At 41.0% G+C, this 22,793-nt stretch overlaps 1 protein-coding gene across 2 annotated transcripts; it reads left to right on the top strand.

Annotated features, from left to right (window-relative positions):
• The first annotated feature begins 3,066 nt into the window (after positions 1–3,066).
• Positions 3,067–14,740, top strand: LOC106576810 (molybdenum cofactor sulfurase). 2 transcript variants are annotated; one of them, XM_014154245.3, is made up of 16 exons: positions 3,067–3,441; positions 3,699–3,788; positions 6,315–6,381; positions 6,513–7,157; positions 7,309–7,385; positions 7,666–7,865; positions 8,065–8,181; positions 8,299–8,694; positions 8,943–9,105; positions 9,241–9,328; positions 11,992–12,116; positions 12,314–12,410; positions 12,618–12,756; positions 12,855–12,959; positions 13,312–13,397; positions 13,882–14,740. In XM_014154245.3, exons 1-16 carry the CDS (start codon positions 3,297–3,299, stop codon positions 13,898–13,900), a joined length of 2,559 nt encoding a protein of 852 aa, XP_014009720.3. In that variant the 5' UTR covers positions 3,067–3,296; the 3' UTR covers positions 13,901–14,740. The 2 variants fall into 2 exon arrangements, with proteins under 2 accessions (XP_014009720.3, XP_082820826.1); XM_082964700.1 differs by having other exon boundaries at positions 13,312–13,408.
• Positions 14,741–22,793: the final 8,053 nt, after the last annotated feature.

Raw genomic sequence — 22,793 nt, 5'->3', positions numbered from 1 at the left:
AGGCTCCGCTGATAGCCAGGTGTAGCAGTGGTAATCATTCACTCCATGGTGCTGAAAAGAAAGCTCTGCTGTTAGGATAGCTTTATGTAGGCCTTAACAGTTTGTGGGCACCATTAGCCAACGCCAGTGGCAACAGCTAGTCTTACTGGGCTCAGACTTACTGGGCTCAAATATACTGTATATAGTTCTGTCCTTGAGCTGTTCTTGTCTATTGATGTTCTGTATTATGTCATGTTTCATGTTTTGTGTGGACCCCAGGAAGAGTAGCTGCTGCTTTTACAACAGCGAATGGGATCCTAATAATATACCAAATAACAAAAAATACATTACAGACAAAATACTTTACAATATACATCCATTTATAAATGTTGACATGTAGTGTATGTGTAACTGATAGATGCAAATACACACGTACACTACATGTCAACATTTTTAAATGGATGTATATTGTAAAGTATTTTGTCAGTAATGTCTTTTTTGTTATACTACCGGTCAAAAGTTTTAGAACAACTACTCATTCAAGAGTTTTTCTTTATTTTTACAATTTTCTACATTGTAGAATAATAGTGAAGACATCAAAACTATTAAATAACACATATGCAATCATATAGTAACCAGAAAAGTGTTAAACAAATCAAAATATATTTTATATTTGAGATTCTTCAAATAGCCACCCTTTGCCTTGATGACAGCTTTGCACACTGTTGGCATTCTCTCAATCAGCTTCATGAGGTAGTCACCTGGAATGCATTTCAATTAGCAGGTGGGCCTTCTTAAAAGTTAATTTGTTTAATTTCTTTCCTTCTTAATGCATTTGAGCCAATCAGTTGTGTTGTGACAAGGTAAAATATATAAAATATATTTTGATTTGTTTATCACTTTTCTGGTTACTACATGATTCCATATGTGTTATTTCATAGTTTTTATGTCTTCACTATTAATCTACAATGTAGAAAATAGTAAAAAAAAAAAAAAACCTTGAATGAGTAAGTGTTCTAAAACTTTTGACTAGTAGTATACATGTCAGTATAAACACAAAAAAGTAGGTCATATTGGGGAGAGGCGTTGTGCCGTGAGGTATTGCTTTATTAGTTGTTTCTTTTACCAGGTTTGCTGTTCACTTGCGCTATATGGGATGGAAGGGAGTTCCATGCAATCATGGCTCTGTATAATGCAGTATGTTTCCTTGAATTTGTTCTGGACCTGGGGACTGGGAAAAGACCCCTGGTGGCATGCCTGGTGGGGTATTTGTGTTTGTCACTGCTGTGTTTAAGTTCACTGTACAAACAATATTAATGTTTCTTATAGAAACAAGAAGCAATGCAGTCAGTGTTTCCTGAACTCTTAGCCAAGAGAGACTGGCATGCATATTGATATTAGCCCCGTGATTACAATGAAGAGCAAAACGTACCGCTCTGTTCTGGGCCAGCTGCAGCTTAAGTAGGTCCTTCTTTGCAGCACTTGACCATATGACTGGACAACAATCAAGATAAGCTAAAACTAGGGCCTGCAGGACCTGCTTTGTGGAGTGTGGTGTTTTGATCATGACAGTTTACAATCTAAGGTAACACCAAGTAATTTAGTCTCCTCAACTTGCTCAACAGCCAGACCATTCATTACCAGATTCAGCTGAGGTCTAGAACTTGATGTGTACAAAATATAATGCTCTTAGTTTTAGAGATGTTCAGGACCAGTTCATTACTGGCCACCCATTCTAAAACTGAATGCAACTCTTTGTTTAGTGTTGCAGTGATTTCACTAGCTGTGGTTGCTGACACATATAGGGTTGAATCATTGGCATGGACACACAGGATTCGCTTAATGCCAGTGGCAGGTCATTGGTAAAAATAGAAAAGAGTAGAGGGCCAAGAGAGCTGTCCTGCGATACACCACAATTTACATGTTTAACATTAGAGAAGCTTCCATTAAAGAAAACCCTCTGTGTTCTATTTGATAGATAGCTCTGAATCCATGACATGGCAGAGGTTAAAAAGCCATAACACATACATTTTTTCAACAACAGGTTATGGTCAATAATATCAAAGACTGCACTGAAATCTAACAGTACAGCTCCCACAATCTTCTCATCTGACATTTGTGTCAGTGCAGTACATGTTGAGTGCCCCTCTCTATAAGCATACTGAAAGTCTGTTGTTGATTTGTTCACAGAGAAATAGCATTGTATTTGGTCAAACACATTTATTTCCCAACCGTTTGCTAAGAGCTGGCAGCAAGCTGATAGGTCAGCTTTTAGAACCAGTAAAGACCGCTTTACTATTCTTGGGTAGCGGAATGACTTTGGCTTCCCTCCATGCCAAATCTATGCATAGTCACTTTAATAACTCTACCTACATGCACATACTACCTCAACTAACCAGTGCCCCCGCACATTGACTCTGTATTGGTACCCCTCTGTATATAGTCTCGCTATTGTTATTTTACTGCTGCTCTTTAATGATTTGTTACTTTTATCTCTTATTCTTATCCATATTTTTTTTAAACTGCATTGTTGGTTAGGGGTTCGTAAGTAAGCATTTCACTGTAAGGTCTACACTTGTTGTATTCGGCGGATGTGACTAATACAATGTGATTTGATGCCTGAGGACAAACACTTTCCTCTAGGCTCAGATTAAAGATATGACAGATAGGAGTGTCTAGAGTCAGCTACAATCCTCAGTAGGTTTCCATCTAAGTTGTCAATGCCAGGAGATCGATAACAATCATTGTTCCACCTCTCCCCCACACTAACTTAACAAAATTCAAACTTACAATGCTTTTTCTTTCATTATTTGTTTTGGAATGCATGAGTATGATGGCTCACTGTTCGTTGTTGGCATTTCCTGCCTAAATTTGCCAACTGCCAATGAAGTAATCATTTAAATAATTGGTCTTGACTGAATAGGAATTTTAATTGTTCTGGTTAACACACTAAATCATTGATAACAGCAACAGTATTTAATTTTCATTAGCCAGTAATGTGTTTTTCTCACTTATTGCCCCCTATTGACAGACTCAGTCCACTTCCATACGTACTGTAGTTGATGTTGTATTCCATTTCCTGCTGTCTCAGTCATAGACCTAGTATTATCTTAGTCCCCTTATCTTGATCTGTTGAACGCGAGGTAAATCGTTAAGATACAAATGACTGTTACTGTCCGTCAGAGATGCAGTGTGGACTTAGAACTTTGTCAATGAGTAAGTGTTTGTCTCTTAGCTACCACTACTGTCATTCGACATGTGCAAGTTACGTTGTAGACAGAACTTCAAAGTTACATTTTAGGTAGGTAGACGCGAAAATGCCACTGCAAGAGGCCACCGGGAAGGAATCGTTGAATTTTAATCAACTGTGCACGTTTGAGAGCTTCGAGGAAGTTTGGAGTCATTACGGTTATAAGAGTGACTTCAAAGACGTAATAGAACGGGAGTTCTCAAGGACTAAAGGTACAGTACTTTTGCGTAGGGCTTCAGTCACAGCGCCAAACGTGTTTAAAGTTAGTAAATCAACTTATGCTGATTCAACGCAAACCGGTGAAGCACATTGTAACACAGGCCTACTGTATATGTTGTTGTGTGCTTATGGCAATACGTCTACTTACCACTAAGTGGTGCACGTGTTGTTATTCGATGCACATAAGTGATTATCCACAAAGAAAGTCATTACTAAGATTTCTCAAATTCCAAAACCAACTTTTTGACAGGCATTACTTACCTGGATCATGCTGGAACAACACTATACCCTGAGTCACTGGTGAGAGAATTCTATCAGGATATCTCCAGGAATGTATATGGTGAGTCTTTCCTCACATACCAATTATAATTAGGTTCAACTGATATAATGTGCTGAGTTGTTACAAGTGTAAAAAGAATGACATAATTCTATTGAAGGGGCAATCTGGAATTGCTACGTACTTTTTGGACTGTTTATGTAAATGATGCCCTTGTTTTCATTAACGAGTTAAGTATTGGCCATTGCATGTCAATTGTATTACCATTCAAGCATATTATTAACACTGTCTATTGAGAATTGACCTGTTTAAAGTTGTATGCCAGGTTAGGGCAGGTCCTTTTAGGATCCCCATTCTCCTTATTCATGGAGAGCTGTTTGTTGAGCTAACATTCTGTTACATTTTAGTCATTTAGCAGATGCTGTTATCCATAGCAACTTAAAGGAGCAATTACGGTTAAGTGCCTTGCTCTTGGGCACATCGACAGATTCTTCACCTAGTCATCTCAGAGATTCGAACCAGCGACCTTTCAATTACTGGCCCTACGCTCTTAACCGCTAGGCCCTACGCTCTTTACCTCTGCCAAACTCAGATGTGTGAGTTTATGGGTGTTTTGCCGTGCAATTTTTTTTTCTTCCAAAAAGTATTTTTGTCAACTATTTTTTCCTAATACACTTTTTAAATATTCAACTTTGTATCCAGTCTTCTTCACGTCCTGCACTGTAAATAAATGCCTCCTAATTTTGCAGCTGAACCTCCTACTCTGAGACTGTTGTTGCTCCTCATCAACTAAATAGGCTGCCGGGTCCTTTATTAACACCCTTTCAAAGGCTGGTATTCCATCGTACTTGCCTTTGTGTTTTCTGTTTGTTTATATGTGTGTGTGTGTGTGTGTATGTATATACAGTTGAAGTTGGAAGTTTACATACACTTAGGTTGGAGTCATTAAAACTTGTTTTTCAACCACTCCACAAATTTATTGTTAACAAACTATAGTTTTGGCAAGTCAGTTAGGACATCTACTTTGTGCATGACACAAGTAATTTTTCCTACAGACAGATTCTTTCACTTATACTTCACTGTATCACAATTACAGTGGGTCAGAAGTTTACGTACACTAAGTTGACTGTGCCTTTAAACAGCTTGGAAAATTCCTGAAAATTATGTCATGGCATTAGAAGCTTCTGATAGGCTAATTGACATCTTTTGAGTCAATCGGAGGTGTACCTGTGGATGTATTTCAAGGCCTACCTTCAAACTCAGTGCCTCTTTGCTTGACATCATGGGAAAATCAAAATAAATCAGCGAAGAAAAAATTGTAGATTTCCACAAGTCTGGTTCATCCTTGGGAGCAATTTGCAAACGCCTGAAGGTACCACGTTCATCTGTACAAACAATAGTACGCAAGTATAAACACCATGGGACCACGCAGCCACCATACCATTCAGGAAGGAGACACGTTCTGTCTCCTAGAGTTGAACATACTTTGGTGCGAAGGTGCAAATCAATCTCAGAACAACAGCAAAGGACCTTGTGAAGATGCTGGAGGAAACAGGTAGAAAAGTATTTATATCCACAGTAAAACGAGTCCTATGTTGACATAACCTGAAAGGCTGCTCAGCAAGGAAGAAGCCACTGCTCCAAAACCGCCATAAAAAAAGCCAGACTACGGTTTGCAACTGCACATGGAGACAAAGATCATACTTTTTGGAGAAATGTCCTCTGGTCTGATGAAACAAAAATATAACTATTTTCCATATTGACCATCGTTATGTTTGGAGGAAAAAGGGGGAGGCTTGCAAGCCGAAGAACACCATCCCAACCGTGAAGCACGGCTGTGGCAGCATCATGTTGTAGGGGTGCTTTGCTGCAGGAGGGACTGGTGCACTTCACAAAATAGATGGCATCATAAGGACAGAAAATGATGTGGATATATTGAAGCAACATCTCAAGACATCAGTCAGGAAGTTAAAGCTTGGTCGCAAATGGGTCTTCCAAATGGACAATGACCCCAAGCATACTTCCAAAGTTGTGGCAAAATGGTTTAAGGACAACAAAGTCAAGATATTGGAGTGGCCATCACAACGCCCTGACCTTAATCCCATAGAAAATGTGGGCAGAACTGAAAAAGCGTGTGCGAGCAAGGAGGCCTACAAACCTGACTCAGTTACACCAGCTCTGTCAGGAAGAATGGGCCAAAATTCACCCAACTTATTGTGGGAAACTTGTGGAAGGTTACTCAAAACATTTGACCCAAGTTAAACAATTTAAATGCAATGCTACCAAATACTAATTGAGTGCATGTAAACTTCTGACCCACTGGGAATGTGATGAAAGAAATAAAAGCTGAAATAAATCATTCTCTCTACTATTATTCTGACATTTCACATTCTTAAAATAAAGTGGTGATCCTAACTGACCTAAAACAGGGAATTTTTACTTGGATTAAATGTCAGGAATTGTGAAAAACTGAGTTTAAATGTATTTGGCTAAGGTATATGTAAACTTCCGACTTCAATTGTGTGTATGAATACACCTGTATCCCGATTTTAATATATTCTTCTATTCTTTTAATATTTTTGTCTTTAGGCAACCCTCACAGCCATAACCCCAGCAGCAGACTGACGCATGACACAGTAGAGCATGTCAGATACAGGTAGCTAATGCCTCTCCTTTCGCAGAAAGAATTACTCATCATTATTCATCCGAATGAATGTGACTGTGTGAACACTTATTTATGCCCTGCTATTGAGGATATGTGCTGAACAGAAATGTATTTTCTTGCAGGATATTGCAGCATTTTAACACCACTCCTGACAAATACTCAGTGATTTTCACCTCTGGCTGTACGGCAGCTCTCAAATTAGTCGCTGAGAGCTTTCCCTGGAGACCTCCCACTGCTACGGAGGCAGCCAGTCAGTTCTGCTATCTGACTGATAACCATACCTCGGTGGTCGGTATAAGAGGAGTTACTTCAGCACTGGGAGTAGTTTCTCTACCTGTCTCCCCCGAGGAGATAGAGGCCAGAGCCAAAGATGTAGCCCAGAGTGAATGCAGAAGTTGCCAGACACCGCACCTCTTCTGTTATCCAGCACAGAGCAATTTCTCTGGCAGAAAGTACTCCCTGGGGTACGTGAGGGGCATCCAGGCGAGGAAGCTCTACCCAGCGTGTGACAGCCAGGGCCAGTGGTTTGTCCTGCTGGATGCTGCCTCTTTTGCCAGCTGCTCTCCGCTGGATTTGCAGGAGCACCCAGCGGACTTTGTTCCCTTCTCCTTCTATAAGATGTTTGGCTTCCCGACAGGTTTAGGGGCTCTTCTGGTCCGGAATGATACAGCTGCCCTCCTAAGAAAAGCGTACTTTGGTGGGGGGACAGCAGCGGCCTACCTAGCAGGGGAGAGCTATTATGTGCCAACGCCAAATATTGCTCACCGGTAAACTATTCCATGAGCCTTGCAATTATATCATGGATGTGAATGCACAAAAATTCTTTATAAAGTTGAATGAGCCTGGCTTAGAGAGGATAATATTGTATTGTTTGATACTTTTTTTTGTGATAAAACCTTGTTTGTTTTCTGATTTAAGGTTTGAAGATGGCACTATCTCTTTCCTGGACATCATTGCTCTAAATCATAGTTTTGATGCTCTACACACACTCACAGGTATGTACATATGAATAATTTAAAGGCACGGATGAAACAAAGTGAAGTTGCTATTATAATGCATCAGTATCATCTGCCATTACACTAAGTATCAAAGTAAGACCTGCGCATTTAAAATAATTCAATTGGTTGAGTGGTTGTTCATTACATCAGTATGACAGAAATCTTTTGAACATCAGTAAGGAACGGACCAATATTCTACAGAGATTGAATTGAGTCAATATAACCTTTTTAAGCTTTTATTGTATTGTAACCTTGTTTCCTTTTTTTTCACCTTCAGGAGGCATGGACAAGGTCCAGCTGCATACATTTGGTTTAGCACGCTATACTTACATGTTGCTGTCTAGCCTTTGCCATGGCAACGGACAACCAGTTGCTCAGATATACTCGGACAGCGAGTTTGAGAACCCGAGCACGCAGGGAGCCATCCTCAACTTCAACTTGACGGACTGTCACGGAGAAATAGTTGGATACTCTCAGGTTCTCTCAAATGAGCCTATTTGATTCACTGCGCCCTACAGTGTTTGCGTTTAGTAATTTCGCACATCCAAAGATATGTGAAAGAGGAGTTCACCAAGTCAATTCATAATTAACATAGCCTGGGTATTATGAATGCAACAACAACAAAAATCTGCTGATTGATTAACATTTCTAACCATTTTTCTTTTTCTCTTCTCAGGTGGACAAGCTGGCTAGTCTTTTCAATATCCATGTGCGGACAGGTTGCTTCTGCAACACAGGTGCCTGTCAGCTCTTCCTTGGCATCACCAATCAAGACGTGAAGAGCAACCTACAGGTGAGTAGTGAATTTGAGGTGTCATTGCGCGTGTGTTTGTGCAAAAGACGACGATAAAAGACGATAAAGATAAATATTCATCCTAATATACTGTTGTTCACTCCTGTTTTCTTCAAGGCGGGTCATGTCTGTGGAGACAACATAGACCTGGTTGATGGTCGTCCAACAGGATCTGTGCGTGTATCCTTCGGCTACATGTCAACCTTCCAGGACTGCCAAAACTTCTTGAACTTCGTTGTGGACTGCTTTGTGGAGAAACCAGTCGAAGTGGACAAAGAGAAACTAGACAGACTGAAATCGAACACTTCTTCTAAAGGTTCCAGTCAGTGTCTGCTTACTATGCTTACCAATGGGAAACCTAACCACATAGACAATAGAGAGCATGCCTCTACAGATCCAGTTGTGAACGAATATGGAGGCAAGGCCATCACCAAGGAAGCAAAGAGCCAAGGGAAGGCCCAGTATCTGACTAATATCTACATATATCCAATCAAATCCTGTGCAGCGTTTGAGGTTTGTGCACATTTCTCTTTCAGTATTGTTTTGCTCTTATTAAATCTACAATGCAAATGATGATCGTTCTCCAATACCCGTGTTATGTTTGGATAAAAGTCACAGAGATCTATCTACCTGTTGGATATTTGTGGTAAGAATGACTTTCATCAACTCAACACAATTACAATGTGTGCGCCTATCGGTATACTGTATCAATTGACTTCTTACTTCTTCTGTGTTTTTAATTGTGATGTGTGTTTATGCAGGTGACTGACTGGCCAGTGGGCCCTCTGGGTCTGCTCCATGACCGGGGCTGGATGGTGGTGAATGGTAATGGAGTGTGTCTGAACCAAAAGAGAGAACCACGCTTATGCCTCATTCATCCGCAGATCTACCTGCCCTCAAACACACTGCTTCTGCAGGCCTCAGGTCAGACATCATAAATATATAGTATTTTTTGTTGTTGTGACACTCCAGGAATCTTTATTCAGCAGCACCCCTCACGTACATTTCAGTCATACATTTTTTTTAAACTCTTCTAAAGGACTTCCTCTTATCTTTCAGGAATGGACACTATTTCTGTCCCTTTGGAAAACCACAGTGAGCCACACCAGAGTCATGGGGTGTGTCAAAGCAAGGTGTGTGGTGACAGGTGAGTTTTTTATTTATTTTAATTTTATAATAATAATTAAACTACTAGCTATGTCTTTGTAGAAAGTCCATAGAGTAGGCTTGAAAGACATGTATGATCAGTGTCAGGAATGACATACAGTATTTATTATAATCCACTTTTTCATAATCGTTGGTCTACCAGAAGTCTGCCACATTGACTTCAGGTGGTATAACATATCACTTAAATTAAGCATACAGTGGCTTGCGAAACTATTCACCCCTATTTTGTTGCCTTACAACCTGGAATTACCATTTATTTTGGGGGGGTTTGTATCATTTAATTTACACAACATGCCTACCACTATGAAGATGCAAAATATTCTTTGTGAAACAAACAAGAAAGAAGACAAAAAAACGTAACTTGAACGTGCAGAACTATTCACCCCCCAAAGTCAATACTTTGTAGAGTCACCTTTTGCTGCAATTACAGCTGCAAGTCTCTTGGGGTATGTCTCTATAAGGTTGGCACATCTAGCCACTGGGATTTTTGCCTATTCTTCAAGGCAAAACTGCTCCAGCTCCTTCAAGTTGGATGGGTTCTGCTGATGTACAGCAATTTTAAGTCATACCACAGATTCTCAATTGGATTGAGGTCTGGGCTTTGACTAGGCATTCCAATACATTTAAATGTTTCCCCATAGACCACTCAAGGTTTGCTTTAGCAGTATGCTTAGGGCCATTGTCCTGCTAAAAGGTGAACCCAGTCTCAAATCTCTGGAAGACTGAAACAGGTTTCCCTCAAGAATTTCCCTGTATTTAGCGCCATCCATCATACCTTCAATTCTGACCAGTTTCCCAGTTTCTGCCGATGAAAAACATCCCCACAGCATGATGCTGCCACCACCATGCTTCACTGTAGGGATGTTGTTCTCGGGGTGATGAGAGGTGTTGGGTTTGCGCCAGACATGGCGTTTTCCTTGATGGCCAAAAAGCTACATTTTAGTCTCATCTGACCAGAGTACCTTCTTCCATATGTTTGGGGAGTCTCCCACATGCCTTTTGGCGAACACCAAACGTGTTTGCTTATTTTTTTCTTTAAGCAAAGGCTTTTTTCTGGCCACTCTTCCGTAAAGCCCAGCTCTGTGGAGTGTACGACTTAAAGTGGTCCTATGGACAGATACTCCAATCTCCGCTGTGGAGCTTTGCAGCTCCTTCAGGGTTATCTTGCAGGACAGTGCACTCAATTTGATGGGCTTAGGTCTGTTAAATTGTTTGTCTTAAATGGTGTGCCCCAAGGCTCTGTACTTGGTCCTCTCTTATTCACTATTTAAATAAATAATTTAGACAAAAATGTCCAAAATGCACAACTTCATTTTTATGCTGATGATACTGTTATTTACTGTTGTGCTTCATCTCTTACAAAAGCTTTCCAGAACTTGCAAACTGCTTTTAATACTGTTCAACATACCTTGTCTCAATTGAAGCTTATCCTCAATACTGACAAAACTAAACTACTGGTGTTTTCTAAAGCAAGAAATAGACCTCTGAACCTTTCACCTATTACTACCTGTCAGGGCAAGGAGATTGAGGTTGTAACCTCATATAAATATCTTGGAATTTTGATTGATGATGGCCTCTCTTTTAAAATGCATATTCAACAACTTACCAAAAAATTGAAGCTGAAATTAGGATTTTATTTTAGGAATAAGGCTTGTTTTTCTTTTGAAGCCAGAAGGAGGCTAGTATCAGCTACATTTATGCCTTTACTAGACTATGGGGATATTTTATATATAAATGCTTCCGATCAGTGTTTGAGATCAATTGACACCCTTTACCATGGCACTTTGAGATTTATTTTAAATTGCAAAACCCTTACGCACCACTGCACTTTATATACCAGGGTTGGCTGGCCTTCTCTAGTCACTCGTAGGCTCAGTCACTGGTATACTTTTATTTACAAAGCCATTTTGGGTTTACTACCTTTTTATTTGGGCATTTTTATTGTTCAGAAATGTGGTGGGTACTCTCTTCGTTCGAGGGACTTTATCTTGCTAACTGTTCCAAATGTCCGAACTGAATTTGGTAAAAGGGCTTTTATGTACTCTGCGCCATCGTCTTGGAACGCCTTACAAAATACTTTGAAACTGGAAGAACTTGTCCCGATTTGGTATTTTTAAATCACTGATGAATGATCTTGAGACTGATTCCCTGACATGTCAATGTTTTTAATTTGCTGTTTTTGATTTTGTTATATTCTTTGTTAATTCTATGGTTTTTACTAGATTACTTGTAGTTTTTCATGTTGTTTGTCTAATTTTTGTAATGACTTGACTTGGCGCTGCCTATCTTGGCCAGGACGCTCTTGAAAAAGAGATTTTAAATCTCAATGAGCCTTTCCTGGTTAAATAAAGGTTAAATAAAAATAAAATAAAATTTGGTCTCTTTGTTGTCTTTAATGCCTTCCTTGCATGCTCTGTGAGTTTTGGTGGGTGGCCCTCTCTTGGCAGGTTTGTTGTGGTGCCATATTCTTTGGATTTAATGGTGCTCCGTGGTATGTTCAAAGTCTATTTAAATTACAGGTTGTAATGCAACAAAATAGGAAAAACGCCAAGGGGATGAATACTTTTGCAAGGCACTGTATTTGACCATCACCTTGATTCAGAAATGTTGTAGTGGTTGTTATTGTATTCTCTCCTTCCCAAGGGTGCAAACAGTAGATTGTGGCGATGAAGCTGCATCATGGCTCTCAGAGTTCCTTGGACAGCCTTGTCGTCTGAAGAGGCAAAGTCCTGATTTCATTCGCAACATGAAAAAGGGCCATGAAAAAGGTGAAAGGGAAATGTCCTTGGTAAACTTAAGTTCAGATACCATACTAGGGTATCCATCATAATGGTTTCTTCAGTAATTCCTATTGTCTGCAAAAATCTATTTTGTATGCAAGAATGTTGGAATTTACTTTACCCCAATGGGATTTCTTTGCTCACTTTAATTCATAATGATTTTTACTTTTTTGTGATTGCCCCAGGGGTCTCGTCCACTGCCCTCTCCTTGGTGAATGAAGCCCAGTACTTAATGATCAACCATGCCAGTGTTGATTTGCTTCAGAGACACATCACCAGCAGGTATAGTATAACATGTTATTATGCCTACGGGCCTCACACATTCCTGGTGGAGCACATTTGGAATTTGTGACATACTAAATTATACAGTATGTAGGCCTAGTGAATTACATGTACAAAGATCGTCATAGGTAAACCTTTTTGTTATTGATTAATGTGAGCCATCCTTTTTTCTTGTTCCTTGTGGTTTATCTAACCACTATGGGACAGACAGGAATCCTCTGACCATCAGCCTCTTGACATCCATGAGCTTATTAGTCGGTTTCGTGCCAATTTAGTCATCTCTGGGTTGGACCCATTTGAGGAAGATGATTGGTCACACTTGATTATTGGAAACACCCATTTCCAGGTGAGGATGCAGTTTGGTTTTCATATATGGTGACGGGTATTACTGAAATGGTAACAAAAATCTTTAACTGCATCAACTCTTTGTGATATGACGTGAAGGTGGCAGGTCGGTGTGGCAGATGCCAGATGATCGGGGTTGATCAGAACACAGGAGTCAAGACCAAAGAGCCTCTTCTGTCTCTCTCTGCCTATCGCAAGGGGAAGGTCAGTGGGGGGGGGGTTGCGTTTCATTTCAAAGTGTGACAATATGTTCCAGGGTTGGTGTGTCAGATAGTCCCTATCCCATGACACGTTATCTGACTTACTACTGGGTCGACTGCATTTGCAACGGTCCGTGTCATTGACCTTAGACTAAAGGTAGGTAGAGTACATAAAAAAACAAGAGCATTAACTGACAAGGAAAGCACACAGCAGAGTATTCAATATACAGTATCCCTTATCCCCGAAGGACCCCATTTTGGATACATTTTTAGGCTTGTTGTCTGTTGTTCTCATTACCATTTTGGCCATTCAGTGAGTATGCTGTAAATGTGTTGTTGTGATTTTTGTTTTTTAGGTGACCTTTGGTGTGTACCTTGTCCACCAATCACTGGATGGCTCTAATGCAACCCTATCTGTTGGCGCTCCTGTAATGTCTCAATGGTCAGGATAAGGTTACCATTTCCAGATGTTTTTATTTATCTGAACTCAAAATGATTTTAAGCAAACATGGTTAGGTTACCGTTTTAACTTAAGTGTTTGCATATTGTAGGAAGACAACCCAGGTAATCACAGAGCTCATACAGACCAGTGTACATCAATTACTGTACCTTTTAGTTTACATGATTTTAATGTTTTTGTAAATTAACCAACAAAAAAAACAGTTTCAGTTGTCTTTGAATAACTGATTTGGTTGACTTCTTTTTTTAAATAAATTGAGTGTGTTTGCCTTCCCAAAGAACGTTTTTTATCTTTACCAGGGTGCCAACTTAAAAAGCAATCACACCGTTCTCAATCATGTTGCCATCCCCTCTGTTCCTGAACCCAGTTAGAAAGACTGGGGACTTGCCTTAAAATAATTTCATTAAATTCATTGGAGGACGTTACTTTAGGAAAGTATTGCTTTCCCTTTTTTTTCCACCATAAGCATCCTACTCCTGACCTAGGATTATGATGGGTTTTCCATTCACCACACTCCCAGCAGTGTATCCCAGCTTCCTTGCACTTTGCTTCCCATTGATCCAAACCTGACTGAGTCCGGTGGCGGAGTCCCAGCTCCCACACAGAGACATCCACATGTTCTGCTTGCCTGGCAGCCCTGTGAATGCACTTCCCACATATCTGACAGGTAGCTGCATGGCACCATTGGACTCTTTTGAACAATAGAAAGTCATTGGTGCTTGTTGGAGTTGCCATGGAGAAGAGAGAACACCCACTTGACATCTGTGAAATACATTTAAGAGGCTCATAATACAAACATTAGCTAGACCTTGGAATTACATTATGCAGCTGAAATTAACTAAATGCTAAATATACATATTATTAACACCTTATTTACCAAGCACTACCACTGATAAAGAAAATAATAATTTCAACGGTTTTTGACTGCTGCTCACACCATGGTATTTGCCAATATGCATTGCAAAGCTTTTTTAATGTGAAATACAAACACATATGGAAGTATGGAATATCACATTAATTACCTTAGACATACTGTCACAGAAGAATAGTTTTCTCCCTTTTTGTCAGTAGCCTCACATGATCAATGTCAGACTCCTTTGGAAAAATGAAAATTTTACCTGACAGAGAGGACATGGTAAATACTGGTAGCCTCTGTACAATTAACCAAATATTTACAGTACAATATATTCTCTGATATAAATGTATCCATCCTGTAGGCCATTGACTTCTGAATAATTATCATATTTGCCATGTGGAGAGAGTGGTGTCAGGCACCAACACCTTTTGAGAGAATGTATTCATTTTAATTAATTATTTTCATTATTCATCTTTGCATTTATTGTCTTCATTTCTAACCTGTTTTCTCAAGAGCTTTTGGATACTTTGGCATCTACTTTCCGTATTACAAAAAGGATACATACATAAAGAAATAGAATACATAGACAATATACAGTTGAAGTCGGAAGTTTACATACACCTTAGCCAAATACATTTTAAACTCAGTTTTTCACAAATCCTGACATTTCATCCTAGTAAAAATGTCATGCCTTAGGTCAGTTAGGATCACCACTTTATTTTAAAAATGTGAAATGTCAGAATAATAGTAGAGAATGATTTATTTCAGCTTTTATTTCTTTCATCACATTCCCAGTGGGTCAGAAGTTTACATACACTTAATTAGTATTTGGTAGCATTGTCTTTGAATTGTTTAACTTGGGTCAAACGTTTTGGGTAGCCTTCCACAAGCTTCCCACAATAAGTTGGGTGAATTTTGGCCCATTCCGCTCCTGACAGAGCTGGTGTAAATGAGTCAGGTTTGTAGGCCTCCTTGCTCGCACACACTTTTTCAGTTCTGCCCACAAATTTTCTGTAGGGTTGAGGTCAGGGCTTTGTGATGGCCACTCCAATACCTTGACTTTGTTGTCCTTAAACCATTTTGCCACAACTTTGGAAGTATGCTTGGGGTCATTGTCCATTTGGAACACCCATTTGTGACCAAGCTTTAACTTCCTGACTGATGTCTTAAGATGTTGCTTCAATATATCCACATAATTTTCTGCCCTCATGATGCCATCTATTTTGTGAAGTGCACCAGTCCCTCCTGCAGCAAAGCACCCCCAGAACATGATGCTGCCACAGCCGTGCTTCACGGTTGGGGTGGTGTTCTTCGGCTTGCAAGCCTCCCCCTTTTTCCTCCAAACATAACGATGGTCAATATGGCCAAACAGTTCTATTTTCTCCAAAAAGTACGATCTTTGTCTCCATGTGCAGTTGCAAACCGTAGTCTGGCTTTTTTATGGCGGTTTTGGAGCAGTGGCTTCTTCCTTGCTGAGCAGCCTTTCAGGTTATGTCGATTTAGGATGCATTTTACTGTGGCTATAGAAACTTTTGTACCTGTTTCCTCCAGCATCTTCACAAGGTCCTTTGCTGTTCTGGGATTGATTTGCACTTTTTGCACCAAAGTATGTTAATCTCTAGGAGACAGAACGCGACTCCTTCCTGAGCGTTATGACTGCTGCGTGGTCCCATGGTGTTTATACTTGTGTACTGTTGTTTGCACAGATGAACGTGGTACCTTCAGGCATTTGGAAATTGCTCCCAAGGATGAACCAGACTTGTGGAGGTCTACAATTTTTTTTCTGAGGTCTTGGCTGATTTCTTTTGATTTTCCCAAGATGTCAAGCAAAGAGGAACAGAGTTTGAAGGTATGCCTTGAAATACATCCACAGGTACACCTCCAATTGACTCAAATGATGTCAGTTTGCTTATCTGAAGCTTCTAAAGCCATGACACAATTTTCTGGAATTTTCCAAGCTTTTTAAAGGCACAGTCAACTTAGTGTATGTAATCTTCTGACCCACTGGAATTGTGATACAGTGAATTATAAGTGAAATAATCTGTCTAAACAATTGTTGGAAAAATGTATTCTGTCATGCACAAAGTAGATGCCCTAACCGACTTGCCAAAACTATAGTTTGTTATCAAGAAATTTGTGGAGTGGTTGAAAAATGAGATTTAATGACTCCAACCTAAGTGTATGTAAACTTCCAACTGTACATGTCAGATGACAAACTTTAGGGCACATTGTAAACAGGACATGAAATTGAAGTACATTTTATTTTTTCTTAATAGAAAATTACATTACAGAATACAAACTATACATTACATGAACACATCTGTACATATATACAGTGCATTCGGAAAGTATTCAGACCCCTTTTTCCACGTTTTGTTACATTACAGCCTTATTCTAAAATTTGTTAAATAAATGTTTTTCCTCATCAATCTACACATAATACCCCATAATGACAAAGCGAAAGCAGGTATTTATACAAAAAAGGTCTTATAAATAAGAAACAGAACACGTTATTTACATACAGTACCAGTCAAAAGTTTCGACACACCTACTCATTCAAGGGTTTTTACTATTTTCTACATTGTAGAGTAATAGTGACGACATCAAAACTATGAAATAACACATATGGAATCATGTAGTAACCAAAAAAGTGTTAAACAAATCAAAATATATTTGAGATTATTCAAAGTAGCCACCCTTTGCCTTGATGACAGCTTTGCACACTCTTGGCATTCTCTCAACCAGCTCCACCTGGAATGCTTTTCCAACAGTCTTTAAGGAGTTCCCACATATGCTGAGAACTTGTTGGCAGCTTTTCCTTCACTTTCAAGTCCAACTCATACCAAACCATCTCAATTGGGTTGAGGTCAGGTGAATGTGGAGGTCTCGTCATCTGATTCAGCCCTTACACAGCCTGTAGGTGTGTCATTGTCCTGTTGAAAAACAAATGATAGTCCCACTTAGCGCAAACCAGATCGGATGACATATCGCTGCAGAATGCTGTGGTAGATATGCTGGTTAAGTGTGCCTTGAATTCTAAATAAATCACAGTGTCACCAGCAAAGCACCCCCACACCATCACATCCTCCTCCTAATTCACGGTGGGAACCACACATGGGGAGATAATCCGTTAACCTACTCTGCGTCTCACAAAGACACGGCGGTAGGAACCAGAAATCTTAAATTTGGACTCATCATACAAAAGGACAGATTTCCACTGGTCTAATGTCCATTGCTTGTGTCCAAGCAATTCTTTTCCACTTATTGGTGTCCTTTAGTAGTGGTTTCTTTGCAGCAATTCGACCATGAAGGACTGATTCACTCAGTCTCCTCTGAACAGTTGATGTTGAGATGTGTGTGTGTGTGTGTTACTTGAACTTATTTAAGCATTTATTTGGCCTGTAATTTCTAAGGCTGGCAATTCTAATGAACTTGTCCTCTGCAGCAGAGGTAACTCGGGAGATGTGTTGGATCATTGTCCTGTTGAAAATTTTTTTTGGGGGGGGGTTATTTAACTACGTAGGCCAGTTGAGAACAAGTTCTAATTTACAACTGCGACCTGGCCATGATAAAGCAAAGCAGTGCGACAAAAATACAGAGTTACACATGGGAAAAACAAACATACAGTCAATAACACTATAGAAAAAATATTTACAGTGTGTAGTAAGGTTAGGGAGGTGAGGCAATAAATAGGCCATAGTCGCGAAATAATTACAATTTAGCATTAACACTGGCGTGATAGATGTGCAGATGATGATGATATGCAAGTAGAGATACTGGGGTGCAAAAGAGCAAAAAAATGCATAATATGGGGATGAGGTAGTTGGGTGTGCTATTTACAGATGGGCTGTGTACAGGTTCAGTGATCGGTAAGTTGCTCTGATGGGGGGGGCTTGGGCAAGTTGCTGCGGGGGGTGCAGAGCTGTTGGCCTGAGTAGGGGTAACCAGGTGGAAAGCATGGCCAGCTGTAGAAAAATGCTTGTGAAATTCTCGATTATCGTAGATTTATCAGTGGTGACAATGTTTCCTAGCCTCAGTGCAGTGGGCAGCTGGGAGGAGGTGCTCTTATTCTCCATGGACTTTAGTGTCCCAAAACCTTTTGGAATTAGTGCTACAGGATGCAAATTTCTGTTTGAAAAAGCTAGCCTTAGCTTTCCTAACTGACCGTGTATATTGGTTCCTGACTTCCCTGAAAAGTTGCATATCGCGGGGGCTATTCGAAGCTAGTGCAGTACGCCACAGGATGTTTTTGTGCTGGTCAAGGGCAGTCAAGTCTGGAGTGAACCAAGGGCTATATCTGTTCTTAGTTCTACATTTCTTGAATGGGGCATGCTTATTTAAGATGGTGAGGAAAGCACTTTTAAAGAATAACCAGGCATCCTCTACTGACGGGATGAGGTCATTATCCTTCCAGGATACCCGGGTCAGGTTGATTAGAAAGGCCTGCTCACAGAAGTGTTTTAGAGAGCGTTTGACAGTGATGAGGGGTGGTCGTTTGACCGTTGGCCCATTACGGACACAGGCAATGAGGCAGTGATCGCTGAGATCCTGGTTGAAGACAGCTGAGGTGTATTTAGAGGGCAAGTTGGTCAGGATGATATCTAAGAGGGTTCCTTTGTTTACGGATTTAGGGTTGTACCTGGTAGGTTCCTTGATCATTTGTGTGAGATTGAGGGCATCTAGCTTAGATTGTAGGATGGCCGGGGTGCTAAGCATATCCCAGTTTAGGTCACCTAGCAGTACGAACTCTGAAGATAGATGGGGGGCAATCAATTCACATATGGTGTCTAGGGCACAGCTGGGGGCTGAAGGGGGTCTATAACAAGCGACAACGGTGAGAGACTTATTTCTGGAAAGGTAGATTTTTAAAAGTAGATCCTCAACCTGTTTGGGCATCGACCTGGATAGTATGACAGAACTCTGCAGGCTTTCTCTGCAGTAGATTGCAACTCCGCCCCCTTTGGCAGTTCTATCTTGACGAAAATGTTGTAGTTGGGGATGGACATTTCTGAAATTTTGGTGGTCTTCCTAAGCCAGGATTCAGACATGCCTAGGTCATCAGGGTTGGCGGAGTGTGCTAAAGCAGTGAATAAAACACATTTAGGGAGGAGGCTTCTGATGTTAACATGCATGAAACCAAGGCTTTTACGGTTACAGAAGTCAACAAATGAGAGCGCCTGGGGAATATGTGTGATGCTGGGGGCTACAGGGCCTGAGTTAACCTCTACATCACCAGAGGAACAGAGGAGGAGTAGGATAAGGGTACTGCTAATGGCTATAAGAACTGGTCGTCTACTGCGTTGGGAACAGAGAATAAAAGGGGCAGATTTCTGGGCGTGGTAGAATAGATTCAGGGCATAATGTACAGACAAGGGTATGGTAGGATGTGGGGGTAAACCTAGGCATTGAGTGACGATGAGAGAGCTTGCATTTCTGGAGAAACCAGCTAAGCCAGGTGAGGTCTCCCCATGTGTGGGGTGTGTGACAAAAGAGCTATCTAAGGCATGTTGACCTGGACTAGGGGCTCTACAGTGAAATAAAACAATAACTAACCAAACCGCAGAAGACAAGGCATATTGACATTAGAGGGAGGCACGTGTAGCTGATTGATCATATGGTCCAATGAGCAGCAATAGGTGAGTCCGGGAGCCATTCGGTAGTTGTTACTATGCTAGGCGAGCGGGAGGCACGGCGTTCAGAAAGCTAGCGGGCCGGGGCTAGCAGATGGGTCTTTGGCGACATCGCAATGGAAAAGCCTGTTGAAACCACATCGGACGATTATATCGGCAGACCAGTCATGATGGATCGGCGGGGCTCCGTGTCGGCAATGAAGGGTCCAGGCCAATTGGCAAAAGAGGTATTGTAGCCCACGAATTAGCAGGTATACCTCTTCGGCTAGCCGGGAGATGGGGCTAGCTCAAGACTAACTGGTGCTTGCTTCAGGACAGAGGTGTTAGCCAGCGGTAGCCACTTGGTTGCAGCTAGCTAGCTGCGATGATCTGGTGTAACGGCCCAGAGCTTGCGGCAGGAATCCGGTGATGTGGTGGAGAAAAGCAGTCCGATATGCTCAGGGTTGATATTGCGCTATGCAGACTGGCAGGTTTTGACCGAGTTAAAGCTGGCTGGTGTCCTAGCTAAAGGTGAAGACCGCTAGCCATGGCTAACAGTGACTACTAGCAGGTAGCTAGTTAGTTGGCTAGCTTCTGATGGAGGTTTCAGTTATAACGTACAAAAATAGCAGATCCGTACTACATTGGGTGAGGCGGGTTGCAGGAAGTATATTTAGATCATAGGTGGAAAGTGAGATTAAAATATATACAAAAAAAAAACGATGAAACCGATTTTATTTACACGGGACAAGACAAACACACGTCCGACTGCTATGCCATCTTGGATGCTTGTTAAGTGATAGTACCACTAAGCCCAAACCAGATGGGATGGCGTATTGCTGCAGAATACTGCGGTAGCCATGTTGGTTAAGTGTGCCTTGAATTCTAAATAGCTGATGTTGATGTTGAGATGTGTATGTTACTTGAACTCTGTGAAGCATTTATTTCGGCTGCAATTTCTGAGGCTGGTAACTCCAATTAACTTATCGTCTGCAGCAGAGGTAACTCTGGGTCTTCCTTTCCTGTGGCGGTCCTCATGAGAGCCAGTTTCATCATAGCACTTTTGTTCAAGTACAGTTTTTGCAACTGTACTTGAAGAAATGTTCAAAGTTCTTGACATTTTCCAAATTGACTGACCTTCATTTCTTAAAGTAATGATGGACTGTCGTTTCTCTTTGCTTATTTGACCGGTTCTTGCCATAATATGAACTTGGTCTTTTAATCAAGGGCTATCTTCTGTATACCACCCTTACCTTGTCACAACACAACAGATTGACTAAAACGCATTAAGAAGGAAATAAATTCCACAAATTAACTTTTAACAAGGTACACCTGTTAATTGAAATGCATTCCAGGTGACTACCTCATGAAGCTGGTTGAGAGAATGCCAAGAGTGTGCAAAGCTGTCATCAAGGCAAAAGTTGGCTACTTCTTTGGTTACTACATGATTCCATATGTGTTATTTAATAGTTTTGATGACTTCACTGTTATTCTACAATGTAGAAAATGGTAAAAACCAAGAAAAACCCTTGAATGACTAGGTGTGTCCAAACTTCTGACTGGTACTGTAAGTATTCAGACCCTTTGTTGAGACTCGAAATTTAGATCAGTAGCATCCTGTTTCCATTAATCTTCCTTGAGATGTTTCTACAACTTGATCGGAGTCCACCTGTGGTAAATTCAATTGATTGGACATGATTTGGAAAGGCACACACCTGTCTATATAAGGCCCCAAGGTTGACAGTGCATGTCAGAGAAAAAACCAAGCTATCAGGTTGAAGGAATTGACCGTAGAGCTCTGAGACATGATTGTGTCAAGGCACAGATCTGGGGAAGTGTACTAAAACATTTCTGCAGCAATTTAGGTCACCAAGAACACATTGGCCTCCATCATTTTTTAATGGAAGAAGTTTGGAACCACCAAGATTATTCCTAGAGCTGGCTGCCCGACCAAACTGACCATTCGGGGGAGAAGGGCCTTGGTCAGGGAGGTGACCAACAACCCAATGGTCACTCTGACAGAGCTCCAGAGTTCCTCTGTGGAGATAGGAGAAACTTCCAGAAGGACAACCATCTCTGCAGCACTCCACCAATCAGGCCTTTATGGTAGAGTGGCCAGACGGAAGCCACTCCTCAGTAAAAGGCACATGACAGCCTGCTTGGAGTTTGCCAAAAGGCACCTAAAGGGCTCTCAGACCATGAGAAACAAGATTCTCTGGTCTGATGAAACCAAGATTGAACTCTTTGGCCTGAATGCCAAGTGTCACGTCTGGAGGAAACCTGGCACCAACCCTACGGTGAAGCATGGTGGTGGCAGCATCATGTTGTGGGTATGTTTTTCAGCGGCAGTGATGGGAGACGAGTCAGGATCGAGGGAAAGATCAACGGAGCAAAGTACAGAGAGATCCTTGATGAAAACCTGCTCCAGAGCGCTCTGGACCTCACACTGGGGCGACGGTTTACCTTCCAACAGTACAACAACCCTAAGAACACAGCCAAGACAACGCAGGAAGTCTCTGAGTGGCCCAGCCAGAGCTCGGATTCTAACCCTATCGAACATCTCTGGAGAGACCTGAAAATACCTGTACAGCAACGCTCCCCATCCAACCTGACAGAGCTTGAGACAATCTGCAGAGAATAATGGGAGAAACTCTCCAAATACAGGTGTGCCAAGCTTGTAGCGTCATACCCAAGAAGACTTGAGGCTACAATTGCTGCCAAAGGTGCTTCAACAAAGTACCTTGTAAAGGGTCTGAATACTTATGTAAATGTGATATTTCAAACTGTTTTGTTTTTTCATTATGGGGTATCGTGTGTAGGTTGAGGAAATGCACTGTATATGACACAATATAATGCTTTAAATATGTTCATGTTATGATATGTTGCCTACCTTGTAGGTTTTGTGAGATGTAG

This window comes from Salmo salar, chromosome 18, assembly GCF_965601325.2.
Source record: "Salmo salar chromosome 18, fSalSal1, whole genome shotgun sequence".
NCBI classification, from domain to species: Eukaryota; Metazoa; Chordata; class Actinopteri; order Salmoniformes; family Salmonidae; genus Salmo; species Salmo salar.
This window is presented reverse-complemented; position numbering and strand designations above follow the sequence as displayed.